At 38.5% G+C, this 16,931-nt stretch overlaps 1 protein-coding gene across 5 annotated transcripts in view; it reads left to right on the top strand.

Annotated features, from left to right (window-relative positions):
• CCDC91 (coiled-coil domain containing 91) overlaps positions 1–16,931 on the top strand; it is a 336,190-nt gene that overhangs the window by 261,993 nt on the left and 57,266 nt on the right. For all 5 annotated transcript variants that reach the window (XM_030539087.1, XM_030539052.1, XM_030539070.1 and 2 more), the window contains one exon: positions 8,706–8,819. In XM_030539087.1, coding sequence (XP_030394947.1) covers positions 8,706–8,819 — 114 coding nt within the window. The remainder of the gene's footprint in view (positions 1–8,705; positions 8,820–16,931) is intronic.

The following is a 16,931-nucleotide window of genomic DNA, read 5'->3' as shown; positions in this document are numbered from 1 at the left end:
CCCGGGTCCTGGCCACCGGTCCAGGGCGCTCTGGATTTTAATTTAATTTTAAATGAAGCTTCTTAAACATTTTTAAAACCTTATGTACTTTACATACAATAGTTTAATTATATATTATAGACTTATAGAAAGAGACCTTCTTGAAAGGTTAAAATGTATTACTGGCATCTAAAATCTTAAATTAGAGTGAATAAATGAAGACTCGGCACACCACTTCTGAAAAGTTGCAGACCCCAGCCTACATATGATCTCAGAATAGTTCATATTTGCTCCGGGGTCCATCTTAGGCCACAATTTGAAGAACAGCTACAGTATGTAGCTTCTGGCTGAGTAGTGATGGGAGATGTTGCTGCCTTATTGGATGATGGCTTGTGCACCCCACCACCTGCTGTCAATTCAGGAGTATGGTAGATGGTAAACTCCAGAGAAAGGTAGGATTACTTCCTTACTGTTGGCACCTCAAAGTGAACCTTATTTTCAGGAGGCATTGTAATTCTCTGATATAAAGGCCTCAACTCCCAATGTCCATCCACTATTTGATTCTTTTCCTGTCCCTGTTACCTGGCACGTCACTTTCATCAAGCAGGACCTCACTAGCAGTGCAAACTATCTCATTGAAGCCTGTTACTCTGGCATAGGTGTCTTTGTAGAACCTCTGACCCCTTGCAGCTTGCTGAATGAATGGAGAGATGAAACAGGCTACATCTCTCAACTCTGACAGTACAGCAAAACTATCTCCTGGGAGCTTAGATTAGGCTACAATAAGACCCACCTTTTCTAGTATAAATTATGAGCATGTGGACTACTCAGATGAAATCAGATGTATCTCTCTCCAAACTGCTAATGACAGCCTTCCGCAGCCTAATAATGGTTAGGAAAATGAGTGTGTTCTGGTATCCCTTGTTTGGAGTGTCTAAGAACACTAAATTTAGAGATGAGATTCTTTAAGTTTAATTGAAAACTAGAAATTCAAAGTTTTGTGAAGTTAGGGCCATGTTTTAAGGACAGTTCTTTGGAAAGTACCTGATACCATTGGTCCTCTGATAAGAAAGAAAAACTCTAAAACAGGACCATAAATCTGGTAAATGAGTCTCTGAATGAAAACCAGTTAAGAATCAAAGTGCTGCCTGTAAGCCAAGGTACACATAAGTGTGCCAAGTATCACACTTGATGACCACACAGTGACATTAAAAGCAGCAAAGAATCCTGTGGCACCTTATAGACTAACAGACGTTTTGGAGCATGAGCTTTCGTGGGTGAATACCCACTTCCTCAGATGCAATGCATCTGAGGAAGTGGGTATTCACCCACGAAAGCTCATGCTCCAAAACGTCTGTTAGTCTATAAGGTGCCACAGGATTCTTTGCTGCTTTTACAGATCCAGACTAACACGGCTACCCTCTGATACAGTGACATTAGAGTCATGGCAGAGCATGAAGGATCATGTTGTTTTCATGTCATTAAATATTACCTTGGATATAATGAACTCCATCATAGTTAAAGTTCTAGCTAGAGTTCCATTCGGAGCCCTATTTTAGTTCCCTTTATAATTTTGTAAAGGAGAACATTTATATTATTACTTTGTGTACAAAAGTACTTTCATTGGATAACTGGAAGTCAGTTAACAAAACAAGTATAAGTTATAGATGCTTACAAAATGAACTTTTAAAATTTTTACTCAGGGTCCTCTACCTTAAAAAAAAAAAAATTGTAAACTTTCATAGTGTTAAAATCTATGGCGAAGGCTATTTAAAAAAGCTTAAAAAACCGCATGTACAAAATTGCTTTTATTCTCATTTAGCATAGCATTTTGTGTTTTATTAGAGTTTGTATAGTCCATTGTGCACATTATTTGAAGTCTATTTAGGGGCAAAGATAAACTTACGATGAATGGAAATGAATGAAAGACCTCTAACTTTGCAAGGTACAAGTCTCTTGGAGGAACCAGCTGCCTTTGAGTGCTGCAGAACATTGTAAGCCAGTGGGCTCCAGGGTTTCTGTAGAAAACCTAAGTTGTACATTGTAAGGTGAGGCAGAGGGGCCAGGTATACTTCTGACTTCCTAAGACTTACATTTCAGGAGGTTCTAGGACAGCTGATGATCCTTTGGAATTGAAGAGCTACTAGCAGGCCCCATTTAAAGACACACATACACATGGAAATTTACAAAAAACTTGAACTTGAAGGTATGGTTGTTCTATGTAACTGTACCATGAAGAATTATAGGGGGGAAATAAATATTAAAAATAAGGACACTAAAGCCTCTAAAAGCATGGAAATGAACAGTGGAAAATAATTTGTAATTTTTTGTTTTGTTGGGGCAAATCAGATATGAATATACAAAGCTAGGAAATAATGTTTGTTTTAGCAGCAGCCCTTTGGGGAAAAAAAATTTGAGCAGTGTTCGAAGTCTTCATAATGTAGAGTAAAACTTCAGCACGTCTATGCTATGGCATTGAGTTATGTACTTAAATCCACCCCATATAAGTGGGATATTATACCACTTAACTTTGCCAACATTTATTCTTTTTTTCTTTCTTAGACAAGATAAAGAAAATTAATGCAATTCTTAATGTTTTTTTCAGTGACAATGCAAAACAATTCCTCACTCTACTTTTTTTATGTTGTAATCATAATTTTACAAAAATAGCTTTTCATAAATATAGTTCTCAGTTGTTTGTGTTAACGTGTATGAAGTCTATAGAAACATGGTAGAATTTCATTGGTCTATGACTTCATTCTTTACTTGTCTAGCTTGCTTTTTAAAGTATGCAATAACCTGGCACCAAGATACTTAAGTTCATTCTTGAATGGAGTCTTCTGTACGTGCTTTAGTGTTCACAAACAATTGATCAATGCAAAATTTTTTGCATCTTCAAGACAATGCTGCCTTGCCACATCTGTGTTCTGTTTTAAAGAATTTATTATGGAGTTTGATCAGCTTTCTTTATATTATAATGCAAAACATGGTATTTTGGTCTTTTTTACTAATTAAATTGGCATGTGAATATAGTTATGTGAGCAGCATATTTCTATAATGTGTAACTTTCTGCTACATCTGTGGTTAGTCTTGCCAGGGCGCTCTAGTCAAAGAAACCTTTGTCTCACAGTTTGCTCCCTGGTAACCTAAATTAAAACAGAACAAAATGGTAATCAGCCTTCACAACTAAGATGTTCATATTTGCTAGGCTCCAGAACTGAGAAGATTATAAAGAAGGGTATTGTGAATTTGTGATTATGGAGTTTTTCTGTCACTTCTGCTATATGGACAATAAAAATGGCATCATTTTGCAAAGGTTACTTGGTGGTGGTTGATGAGAAGTATAGTTGATGAGATCATAAGCCTGTTCATTTGTAAGCCGACCCCCACACCTCCAGATGGATAAGTAAAATGGACAATTTTTATAACTCTATACTTTATAGCCAACTCTGTAATTCAGGGCTCAGCAAACTTTGGCTTCCGGGCCATCAGGATAAGTCGCTGGGGGGCCGAGATGGTTTATTTACCTCGAGCGTCTGGAGGCAAGGAGGTAAACCTAAGTAAACAAAAGCAGCAAAGAATCCTGTGGCACCTTATAGACTAACAGACGTTTTGGAGCATGAGCTTTCGTGGGTGAATCACACTTCATCAGAGGCAACCCTCTGACGAAGTGGGTATTCCCACCCACTAAAGTTCATGCTCCAAAACGTCTGTTAGTCTATAAGGTGCCACAGGATTCTTTGCTGCTTTTACAGATCCAGACCTACACGGCTACCCCTCTGATACTAAGTAAACAAAGTGTCCCAGTGCACCAGCTGCTTATCCTGACTGGCTGGGACAGCAACTGGTGGAGAAATTTTGGCGGGGGAGAAGCTCAGAGTCAAGAGACCACCCCCACAGGACCTCACCCTTAGCCCAGGACTGTCCCCCACACTCTCCCCATCCCATCCCTTCCCACCTTATCTGGGGAGGTCCGAGGAGGATGTCTCTGACCTGGCTGGAGCTGCTCCAGCAGGCTGGGCAGCACGGTTGCAGCCTACTCTGGCGGGCCAGACCGGGCGGTGCAGCCGCAGTATGTTCCAGTGGGCTAGGCCGAGTGGCATGGCCTCAGAGGGCTGGGCGGCAGGGGGAAAGCAGCATGGCTGTAGCCTTTCAGCCCCGGAGCTGCAGCTGCTTCGGAAGCTGGGGGGAGAGCAGCGTGGCCAGAAGTGAACAGACTCTGGCCACGCCTCTTCCCTTCTGTCTCTGCTGCCTGTACTGCCTCTCCTTGCTTCCTCTGTTGGGAAGGGCTGTGTCCCACTTCTCCCTTGCTATACCTGTTCATAAGCCGACCCCGTTCTCTGGTGCTTCCCTTTTTTTTACTAAAAATATTCAGCTTATGAATGAGTATATACAATAATTTGCTTACAGGAGAGGGGAAAAGAATATCCTATTGAAATCCATGGAAAAACTCCCATTAACGTTTAATAGAATCAGGATTTGGCCCAAGAAGACAATTTTTTGCTTCATTGATATTTTACATTATGGAGGCGTGCTAGTCCCACTGTACTTGAGGATGCAGTATGATCTAATTATATCTAATATCTTGTGCTCCTGGAGTCTTAAAATTCCACCTCTCCAACAGAGTGAACTCTATTTAATAGCACTGAGTTCCCTCAAAAAATATTTCCTGCAGGACAGTTGGAATTTTAGGGCTTTGAAACTTTGTAAGTAAGTAGGAAGTGTGAGATACTGTTCTTAAACAAAAGATTGCTGTATAGTTGAAAAATGTTAATAGCATTACAAAACACTTGCTTAAATTTATAGTCAAACAAAACAAGCAAATGTTTGGAGGTGGCCATGAACAGAGCTCACAGAAAGCTTTAGAACTGGATTATCTCTCCTTATATTGATTCTTTTGTCTTCATTCATATATGAATAACCAGTATGCTTAAAATGAATACATTTTAAGTATTATAATAAAGTTTTTTTTTTTCTTTTTTGCCTGACAATATTCAGCACACCATTTGGAGGTGTTCCCTCTGGCATCATTCAATTCTAATTTTAGAAACATAATTCTGTACAATTGTGAAAAGGGAAAACAATAGGGGTGGGATAGCTCAGTGGTTTGAGCATTGGTCTGCCAAACCCAGGGTTGTGAGTTCAGTCCTTAAGGGGGCCAATTAGGGATCTTGGGCAAAAATCAGTACTTGGTCCTGCTAGTGAAGGCAGGGGGTTGGATTCAATGACCTTTCAAGTAACTTCCAGTTCTAGGAGATAGGTATATCTCCATATGTTACTGATTTCCAGAAGAAGACTGGAATTTTTCTTAACTTTGAATAACTTAAATTGTCAGCACTTTTGGGATATAGATGGATCATTCCAGTATATCACCCAGACCATTTCAAAATAGATTTATTTTTCTGGAGGAAAGATCTATTGTTTAGTCAGTCTGTAATGAAATAATGGCCGTGTATCTCATAAAGACAAGAAATAAAGTTATATTTATTTCTCATATGCAATCAAGATACGTTGTGGCTTATAACCCACAGGCAAATGGTGGGTTGGTTCAGATTTTTGTTTCTCATAAACAGTTTAGCTGCAATAGCATGTTTAGTCTATATTACAAAAAATAGAAGTGGTGAAACAATAACTAACTTTACGCTTTTCAGTGGTTTTCTAGTCTTTTGATTAAAATACAGTGTGAGTTTAGCAAATCCACTTAAGAGTCCCAGTGTATCACTTTCAGAATTGGTCGTTTCTCATTAGTATTCCCATTGCCCTGATGCAGGGAAGCATTTAAACACATGTTTAAAGCCCATTCATGTCAAGATGGGATTTAAGCATGTGCCTCAGTGCTTTCCTCAGTCGGGATGAAGTTAAGCATGTACTTAAAATGCTTCTCTGTATTGGGATCTGTTTGAATGGCTTTCGGAATATATCAGCCATGAGTATTTTTCTGCTTTGAATGATATCAGAGATTTTACAGTGGAGAGAGGATTCAGACAGGAGATCTCTCCAATACTTACATCTAATTATAATACTTAACAGAAGAGAAGCAGAGATATCTGAATTGTCTGGTCATCCCTTTAGGTGATCCTTCCAGAGCAGGGTTGAGAGACACGGACAAGATAGTGTGGGGATATTGTCACTATGACTGTGACATTGTACTTATTTTGTGGCTAAATAGAGAACTTCTGTCTCCAGCAAACTCAATCTGACACCTTTCACTATCATTACATTTATATGATGTTATAAAAAAATCTACTACAAATTACTCATTACTGCAGGTGTGTCAAACTCATTTTGTGATGAAGGCTAGGCTGAATTATATTTTTAATTAGTCTTCAAAATAAGAGGTCTCTGTTTACTGTGAACCTCCCATATTCAGGGTAAAATATAGCCAAGTTCAAGGATAGAACATAGCCCTTGTGTAATGACTTTATGTTGTAGTTAGTAAGTTTAAACTGTTGCATTTATCATCACTCAGTGGAAAATATTGTGTGAATCACCATTAGGACCACCACTGTTTCTGCCCTCACAGTTCTTCTCTCTCAGCCTTTCTCTGCTTCTCTCTCCCAGATTCTCTGCCGTTTGGAGGTATTAATGCAGCCCTCACAGTAATTTAAGATTGCACTTATATTTGGTCCTGCCAGCCACAGTAACTGAAACAGTGCTTCAGTGAGTTGGCTGCAAAGAGAAAACAACTAGAATGGTGTGATTCTAGTCAGTTTCCTTTTCAGCCAACTCTGTGTGTAAAGAACTTCTGCACTTGCTGAAACTATAAACACAGAATATAGTTAGTTTGCCTTTGAATCTAGCTCTTTGTACATAGAGCCAGCCAAAAAGGGAAACTGTCAATGATCTTAGGATCCTCCGAGTCAGTTTCCCTTAGTAGATGGCATGCTGAAATGTTGTGTCTGTAGCTACAAATGAAGCCCAATTGCAAGGCAATCCTAAACTGATTTGAGAGCCAAGTGAATGACATGTCCATTGTGACATGAGTTCAGGAACCATGGATAACTTCATCTGAAAAATAGTTACCTATTCATGATTCTTTTCTGATAGAAGTGACGAATGTGTTCTTTACTTCTAGATTATTTTTGCTTGTGCATGCAAGTTGCATAATGCATATTAAATCTCTCTTAAATGGGAGCCATGCATGCTCTGATTTCATGATCAGAGTAGGAATGGCAAGAGAAGTAACAGAAAATAATCCATCACTTTTCAGTCTGAAAAACTAATTGGTTTGCTCCTCAGGCTTATATTTTAAAATAACAAATTTCTCAGATTATTTTAGAAGTTACTTTAAAATATAATGTTTATATATAAAGCATTACTGTAGCTACTTCAACAGCCTTGGGAAGTCCCCCCAAAACTAAATATTATCCTAATTTTTTTTGCATCTATGCCCTCAGCAACAGTAAGTGATTGTGATTCTCTACCACAATCAAGCACTGCCCCTTGCTATGCATTATCCAGTAAGCCTGAGTCAGATGATATGGGCCATCTGAAGGTGTTTAACTGCAATGTAGCCATACCTAATTGACCTCAGTAGGAAGCAGTGTACTCCTACCTGTTGTTGAAATTTAACATCTGAAAATTGCTTCATTATACTTTCCTTTTGCTGGCAGGTGAGAAACTTAGGGCTTGGCTACACTGGAGAGTTGCAGCGCTGGTGATGGGGTTACAGCGCTGCAACTCACTCTGTGTCCACACTTGCAAAGCACAGCAAGCGCTGCAACTCCCTGGCTGCAGCGCTGGCTGTACACCTGGTCTGCTTGGGGTATAGCGATTCCAGCGTTGGTGATGCAGCGCTGCTCATCAAGTGTGGCCACCAAAAGCGCTGTTATTGGCCTCCAGGGTATTAGGAGGTATCCCAGAATTCCTGTCCACAACAAACCGGAAGAATGGCTGAACTCCGATCTCCTCGTAACTGCTTAGCTAAAAAACAAACACAGCTGCTCTTTGCTCCAATGAGCGGAGGCAGGGGAATTGCTTTAGAATGTTCACAGCTGTTTGCTTGAGGAGAGAGGGGAGGGGTAGTGTTGAGCAGCTGCTTATGTGTCTAAAGGCTATTTAGGAGTGCATAATTTGCATTTAGTGAATAAGAGACAGGTGGGGGAAAGGTCAAAACTTTTTAAATGATTGAAGGTAGGCACTGTGTATCTTCCAGTCCTTAGAACTTGCAAGGCAGGGAGCTGAGAATACTGTCAGCTCCAAAAATCCACTCTCTCTGTCTCCCCCACGCTCCCTGTCACACTCCACCCCACCCCCCTCTTTTGAAAAGCATGTTGCAGCCACTTGAACGCTGGGATATCTGTCCACAATGCACCACTCCCAACAGCGCTGCAAATGTGGCCATGCTGCAGCGCTGGTAGCTGTCAATGTGGCCACACTGCAGCGCTTTCCCTACACAGCTGTACGAAGACAGCTGTAACTCCCAGTGCTGCACATCTCCAAGTGTAGCCGTACCCTTACTTCTACAAATGCAGCTTTTGAATAGTTCTAGCACTCTTCTTCGCATAATGTAGGGATTAGAATATTCAAAGTATTGTTAGACATATGTATAGATATTTATATTGGCGATAACTATGATTGTAGGAACAGTGCACTCAGCTAACAAACTCTTTGGGAGAAAGAATGGGATGAATTCTGAGAGACTTCCCTATGCCCCTGAAATACCTGAAATATAGATACGTACATGTATACAATTTACCGATATCAGATTTACTTTTCTGTTACAGGAAGTTGTTAAGGCAGAAATAATGGAAGAACGGAAGCGAAGTGAAAAGGCTGTGGAAGAAGTTGTGAAAAGAACAAGAGAGGAATTGATAGAATATATCAAAGAACAAAAGAGGGTAAGTGCCACTCTTATATAATAATAGCTGAAGGTTTAAATTCATGTGACTAGAATTATATTAAGTTTATTACGCATGAAAATCAGTTTTAAATTGTAAGGTTATCAGTTCAATTTTTATACCTTTGATTTTGCACATCTACTTTGGATAATTTGTCTGGTATAGTACTATATCCAATTATTTGCATCTGCAAAATTTCAGTTCTATCAGAAGCCAAGGAGAAATACAGAAGTGAATATCTTGGTTAAAATATGTAGTATTTCTTACAAAAATTATAAAGTTTGGACAAAAATGCAGACAATCATATCCCACTATTGGCAGTTGAGTTCGATTCATTAGTGAGTTCAGTAGGTGTAACATATTCCATTTTATCTCTATACATAAAGTATCAGAGGAGTAGCCGTATTAGTCTGGATCTGTAAAAGCAGCAAAGAATCCTGTGGCACCTTATAGACTAACTTATAGACTAACAGATGTTTTGGAGCATGAGCTTTTGTGGGTGAATACCCACTTCGTCAGATGCATGTAGCAGACCTTAAGGTGGCCATCCTGCAGCAAAAAAACTTCAGGACCAGACTTCAAAGAGAAACTGCTGAGCTTCAGTTCATCTGCAAATTTGACACCATCAGCTCAGGATTAAACAAAGACTATGAATGGCTTGCCAACTACAGAACCAGTTTCTCCTCCCTTGGTTTTCACACCTCAACTGCTAGAACAGGGCCTCATCCTCTCTGATTGAACTAACCTCATTATCTCTAGCTTGCCTGCAGATATATACCTGCCCCTGGAAATTTCCGCTACATGCATCTGACGAAGTGGGTATTCATCCACGAAAGCTCATGCTCCAAAATGTCTGTTAGTCTATAAGGTGCCATAGGATTCTTTGCTGGCTATATATAAAATAATTGTTCTGCAGACTGTGTATGCAAACACTCTCTAACTGTGGAGTTACTTATTCACTTGCATGCACACTAATAAATGTCAGATATTATGTCCACATTGTCAGACACCATTCTGAAAAGGTATTTTCATGTTATTCAGAAAGTTGATGTACCAAGACTACAAACATTTAAAGGCCTGCTCTTATTGAAGTCAGTGGGAGTTTGCCATTGATTTCAATAGGAGCAAAATTAGGACCCAACTGGACAGAAGGCCATTCTGGAATGGTATACACTCACTTGATTCACTTCTGGGGGAGGCAGATATTTGCACCATCACTCTCCCGCAGGGGTACCAGTTAGGAAAGACAGTTTTGAGTTACTGTGATGGCAAAGAGGAACCATGCCAGCAGAAGCTACTCATTGGATGTCCAGATACAATGTGTCCTCTGGCCGCACCCCTTCCCACTTAGCACAGTCCAGTTTTAGGTTTTTGCTTGATATCTACAAGCCATTTGGGGACCTAGCATAATCTGATGCTCCACCTGAATCAAACCCAGTAATTTTAGAGCTCTGAAAATATAAATATAACATTATATTTGAACATAACTGGTAACAAAGTCATATTGTCTTGTGAAAGAAAGCATGTGTTTGGTCTCTTACTTCCCTGGCCAGCAGAGGCTGGGAGTAGTGTGGGAATTCAGAGAAATTCATTTAACTTCTAAAGTATCACTTGCTGATCAGTCCAAAAGCAGTATTTGATGAGTTCTCTGTCATCATCTTATGGCTGGAGGTTAGTTTTAGCAATATTGTGTTTGTTGACAGGGAAGGTGAGACCAATGCTGGGGAAAACATGTTTGAGCTCATCTGTATCTTGACTAAGTTGGTCAATCACAAAATACCAATTACAGAATAAATGATACCACATAAAATATCAGTCTCTGTTAAAATAATTCCCATCTCAGATAGATAAACTACCTGGACCACCAACCAAGCTATCTAGTGCAAAATCCTCACTGTCAGCAACAGTTGTTGGTTGTTTAGAAAATACGGCCTTCCCAAGACAAATGTAGTGAAAGCTGTATCTAGCAGAAAAATTCGGAAATTAGCATAAAATAGTTGAATGTCTGGATCAAAAGTGAAAGTCTACTAAAGATCTCACATATGTCTTCTACTGAGTTCTCATGATGTTTCCTCGTTCTACATGAAGAGACTCAAAGGCTCCATTTCCATCTCATTTGCAGGTGCATTTCCACCCATCTCTTTCAAAAACAGTTATTTTATCACAGGTACATTAGTTTATTTTAAACGTATTGAGGTAAGTATCTGGCCAAAAATTTGACTACCAAAATAATCTTAATAGTTGCCTAGACACCAAGAGTACCATGGTTTTCATTGTTCATCCACAGATCTTCATTTCCATCTGGAAAATACACAAAGCAATAAAGAAAATCAGATGGTTCCTCCATCCAATCAAACCTTCAAGATGATGACTTGACTTGGCTGCTTAGAAAAGGATATTTAAAATACTAACTTTCTCCAGTAGTCATAAGCACTATCTCAGCCAGCAGACTGGATTCCACAAATTCTGTTTACTACATCTGTTCAAAAGATTTGCTACAGTACTTTTGCAAGAAGTAAACACTATGTAATTCTCATCAGCCATCATAGTGTTGTGCTCTTTCAGTTCTAAAATCTTTTTTTTATCCTGAGATTTACAAGTAAATATTGTAAGAATCCATGTAGTAGTATCACAAATTTTCCCACTTTACAAAAAACAGAATATTCATCAATTAACTACATCTCTTACAAAAGGCTCAAAAGACGTTGACCCAATAATAAACCATTGTCAGTTTAGTATTTATTGCTTGTGTTAACATTTACTGTGCACTCGCTATGATCAGTGAAGACATTCAAACTTAAAAACCTAGGCTGTTTTTTCAGAGTATTAGCCATAACATCTGCAAAAGTCTGTGTGCTCCAAATATCATTTTTTACTCTTCCTTTCTTCACATTTTTAAGATCTAAACTGCCTTCTGAACTTTATTTTCCATAAGTCATTTAAAAGTTTCATGTGAAAAGTATTATTACATTTTTATTTGGAAACTAGTCACCACAAAATGGGCATCATAAAAAGATATTTAGAATGAAGAAAAAGTTTTGGCAAACTAACGCATCCCTTGAATTTTTTTATCTGGCAAATCTAGAGGAGCTCATCTCCATTTCATCCCTTGGTATATGTATTTCCATTTGCATCAGAAAGAATGGATTTTTCCCCAAAAAGAATAATTTATAGACATGGTTGCTTCACAGAACTCGCTTCCCATTGTTTTATTGTCTTACTACTATAAAGCTATCTCACCTCTTGTGAGACTTACGGAAAGCAGTATAACATTCATATTAAAATCTTGGGCCAAATTCTCCCTTATTTATACAGTTTTTCGTCCCCATTAAAGATAATGCGATTGCAAAGGCTGTAAATCAGGGCATAATTGTTTTTCTGTCTTTTCTTGTCCTTTTCTTCTACATATTTTCTGTTTCTTTATCTTTGCTAGATCTTCCTAGGATCCCAGATGATTGAGATAAATAGAGAGTCTCTTATCTTCCCTTTCTCAGTGTACTTTTCCTTCCTTCCATCAAAAAAAATGCTTGTTCTTTCTTATATTTTTCAATGCTTGAGAAAGTAGTCTGTTGTAGAACAGAACCAAAGAAAGTTAATTCATCCCATTATTGCAAAAAATCTAAAATCATTTTGTTGAAACATGTTTTCGACTTTAGGTTATCACTGATATTTAATTATAAGTACTTTGAATGCAATTATGAAGAACTGGTTCTTCTGTGCATTTTAGGAATCATTCAGCCTGATATATTGTTAGTTTACATTAGTTGTGATGCAACTTGTAGCTGATCATGCTTATCAGTTTTGAAGATGATGCATTAGTAATTGTATTACCATGTATATATGATGTACCATATAGAATGCAGTCACTTTTAAGTGCATAAGTGGTATACATGTATAGTTTATAGAGGGTAATGCACATTTTGTATATACAGTAACTCCTCACTTAACGTCCTCTCGCTTAATGTTGTTTTGATGTTACATCCCTGCTCCATTACAGAACATGCGTGTTTAAAATTGTGCAATGCCCCTCTGTAATGTAGTTTGGCCATCTGCTTCATCCACGGCTGGCAGCCCGACTATCAGCTCCCCTATGCCCCCCACCAGCGCCTCCCACCTGCAGCGGACCCTGCAGATCAGCTCCTTCCCCCTGCTCCCCCCTCCTCCTGCCTACGGCGATCAGCTGTCTTGCAACGTTCAGAAGGCTGTGGGGAGGAGCGAGAATGCTGCGCACAGCCTCCCTCCTCCCTCCTGTGACTCCTGCCTGTGGCAATCAGCTGTTTTTTGGTGGTCAAGAGGCTTGGGGAGGGAGCAGGACATGCACCGCGTCCTCGCTCCTTCCCCCAGCCTCCTGAACGTTGCAAGATAGCTGATTGCCACAGGCAGGAGGTAGGAGAAGCAGAGGGAAGATGCTGATCCACGGGGTCTGCCGCCAGGTGGGAGGTGCTGGGGGGGACGTAGGGGAGCTGATGGGGGGCTGCCAGCCTGTTTAATACCTGTATTAAATTGCCTGTTTAAAATTGTTTAAAACTTATACTGTACTTGTATTAAATTGCTTGTTTAAAAATGTTTAAAATGTATATAATGCCTTTTGTCTAGCAAAAAAAAATTTCCCTGGAACCTAACGCCCCCCACCCCACCCCCGTTTACATTAATTCTTATGGGGAAATTGGATTCACTTAACATCATTTCGCTTAAAGTCGAATTTTTCAGGAACATCACTATAATGTTAAATGAGGAGTTACTGTAATTTCACATCATATTACATTTAGATGAAATGAGAGATGATATTTATTATATAAACTAAAAGTAGCTGGACAATAGCATCTCTGAATCAAAGCAGAGTTTTAAGTATAAAACAAGAAAATTCAAATGCATCTAATCCTTAAAATACTTACAAGGAGACAATGAAAATTATATCTTTGACAGAATCAATCTTTCCTTCATTCCAGAATGAATTCCATTTCCATTCATTCCATAATGAATTCCAGTCTTGAATGTCAAAATCCTGAATATAAGTGGGGTTTTTTGTTTTACTTATTGATCAGTTGCCTCACATGCCCGTACAGAAAGGATACAGCTAAGGAGGGCTAGCTATTCCTGGTGCAAGATTTGTGAAGTCTGTCTGCATTGCCATTCAAATTGGAAAATGTGTATAACCCCAAACCATCTGGCAAAACTAGCTTTCGAGATGGCTACATCAGAGGCTGTGTGAACGGATCTCTGGTCAAGGCTGAAGCACCTGTCAGAATGAGAAATATATCTTATTAACTATACTAAATGGCAGTAATTTGGGAGGGATTCCTAGAAGGATCCTCAGAGAAAGCACAGGTTTTACTTCCATTTACTGGCTGAAGTTCAGGGAGATCATATTGCCATTTTTCTTCGAATATCAGAGGAAGATCCGCCTCCACCCACTAATGGGTAGCATACAGTGTGTAAGAGTACACTTCCTTGCTGTTTATAAAAATGTTTAAAGTCCTTCAAAGCAGAGGACGTGGGCAGAGCAGTATTTCCACTTGGTTAGCAATGATTAAGTGCTTCAGGAAAAGATCCATAAACAGAATCTTGTTCAGAAGCATCAGTTTATTTTGAAATTGTATAAAATACATTTCTTTCCTTACAATAAACTTTCTGTATAATCAGTGTTCAAAGTAACTTATAACTGGACATACTGATTAAATGATTTTTTAATTTTTGTTTCACTCTAATATCTGTTTTATCAACTTGTGTAGTTCATGATAAGCCACTAAAAAATCCAGCATTTACAGATATCCACATACATGGATTCCTGAAAAACTTTGTGTCGGTTCACAAAGTGGTAGTAATAGCAGCCCAGAATTGTGTGTCAACTGGAGGTTTTAATGTTCCAAAATAATTTTTGCTAGTAAGTAAAACTGAGGAAGGCTTAATTTATCCTGTACTTAATTCTCAGCAAGAACTTGTCTAGAGATCTTGAAAATCTCAATATAATATTCATTACCCAAAAAAGGAAAAGAAAGTAGGTATGACAGAAAAACCAGAAAGAAAAGTAGTCTTTTTTTGTGATTATCAAAATGTTACAACTTATTGAAAAGTCATAAATCTGGTTCTAATTTAGAATAATATTAAGAATCCTTGATATAGAGTAAGCTGAAAGTGAGTGAGGATAGTTGTAACAGTTCTTAATATTGTATATTACTATATAAATTTAACATATAATCACCCTTTTTAAAAAGAGACCTTTCTCTTTTTAAAATTGTATCATCTAGAATCTTTCAAAATGCCTCTGGAATCTATATAAGACACCAATTTTAACTGCTTTAAAAATGAAAAAATAAAATCCTGAAAATAACTTCCTTTTCACATATATAGCCAGTGTAATATCACATACAACTTGCTGAAATTAATAAAAGATACCACAAGGTTTGAGGCTTTTAGAAAAAGGAGACAGGAAAGACCACATCCCCTGACATATCCCTGAGGGAGGAAGAGTTTTTGGTTTATAAAGAACTGGGGCCTTGGATTAGAAAATAATGTTTTCCAATCCATCCCGCAAATGAGACCATTACACATGAGCAGGCTATGAAGAAGGAAGGAAGCATCCAAGAAGCAGCAAATGCTCACATCCAAGGAATGATTTCTAAAACCAAGTGTAATGAATTGTTTGTTGTTTTTTAAATAAATCTCAAGAATTATTCTTCTGCATTGGGACCCAGATTCTAAAGGACCCTAACTTTTGTACATTAAAAGGCAATGGGCTAGTGTGCTGGAAAGTTGTCTTCAAAAATAAGTTTTATAGAAACAATCAGAGTTAAAAAAGGAAGCCACTTGCTGCAGAGGTCCTCCTTTCTTGTGGTTGAGTGTTAAAGTCTACAAAATTGTATACATGCCATTATCAACATAACCATATGTGCTTATTTTAATCAAAGTAGTAACTTTAAATTTAAACAATAATTACAATTTTTCTTATTTGAGGGCTCTAAGTTAGCATATCGTGATTATGAATGGACCCCTTCCTTTAAAAAGTAGATTAGCCTGGTAATATTGTATTAATAATTCATATAGCACTAATCACATGGCAGTATAACAAGTAAACAATAAACAAATAATACGCAATAAAACAATCCTAAAATTAAATAGTAAAGGAGAACTCTTGGGTACAGCAAGCACACAGATGTTCTTTTTACCCGTTAGACACAAGTGTGGATATGCTAATCAGAGCCACATCCTGCCAGTCCTCAAAATACAGAAAATCTTATTTCTCCAAGATTATAGATTTCTAATGAATGCAGGGGAACTGGAACAATTTGTATAGTGGTGGTGCTGAGAGCCATTGACCCAAACTGTAAGCCCTGTATATGATGGAAACAACTTCAAGCCAAGGGGTGCTTCAAGCCAGCACCCTTAGTTCCAGCACCTATGAATTAATGTACAGAACAGATTTCTGATCTCTTCAGAGACTCTGATCATGTACGGGTTCAGATAGTCATTGTTGTCTCCCTAACCGCAGTCAGTAGCTAGTCTTCTATGCGGAAGAAAAATCATCAAGTTTCAAATCCTGTTTTCCAAAATAGCTCAGAACCAGTTGTCATCTGTTCATTGTTGATTGTAACTACTGGAATTTTAGACTCTTTGCACAGAACTAACCCCAGGCGAACTTCAGAGATTCCTGCTATATTCATGGAACTATTCCGAGAGGTAATTGGGGGGTCGGGGGAAGTGAAAATATTAACCCAAGTGGTTGACTTTCTTCATTGGTAAACAAAATAAGGCTATGGATTCCCTGTCCAACTCAAATCTCAGTGTTGTTCTTCAAGTATTTGTTCACACAGATCTCACTGTAAGTGTGTGTGTGTCCCATGCAAACAAGCTAGTATTGTTTTGGTCAGCAGTGTCCATTGGGGTCATGCATGTGCCCTGCATGACATTATGTGCTTGCTCCCCATTTCCCAAGGTCATAAGGGATGGGGTAGCACTCAGTTCCATCTTACTACCCATGCCAGATGGATTTCCTATAGTGCCAAGTTGCTTCCCAGTAGCCTTTCTTATAATAGATTTAGTGTTTTAATAGTTACTTTTCTCAGGTTCTTATTTTAAAACTTGCTCTTCCTGTGAGGCATTTATTCCTTTAAA

Source organism: Gopherus evgoodei, chromosome 1, assembly GCF_007399415.2.
Source record: "Gopherus evgoodei ecotype Sinaloan lineage chromosome 1, rGopEvg1_v1.p, whole genome shotgun sequence".
NCBI lineage: Eukaryota > Metazoa > Chordata > Testudines > Testudinidae > Gopherus > Gopherus evgoodei.
The sequence above is the reverse complement of the archived record's forward strand: the minus strand, read 5'-3'. Positions and strand labels throughout refer to the sequence as shown.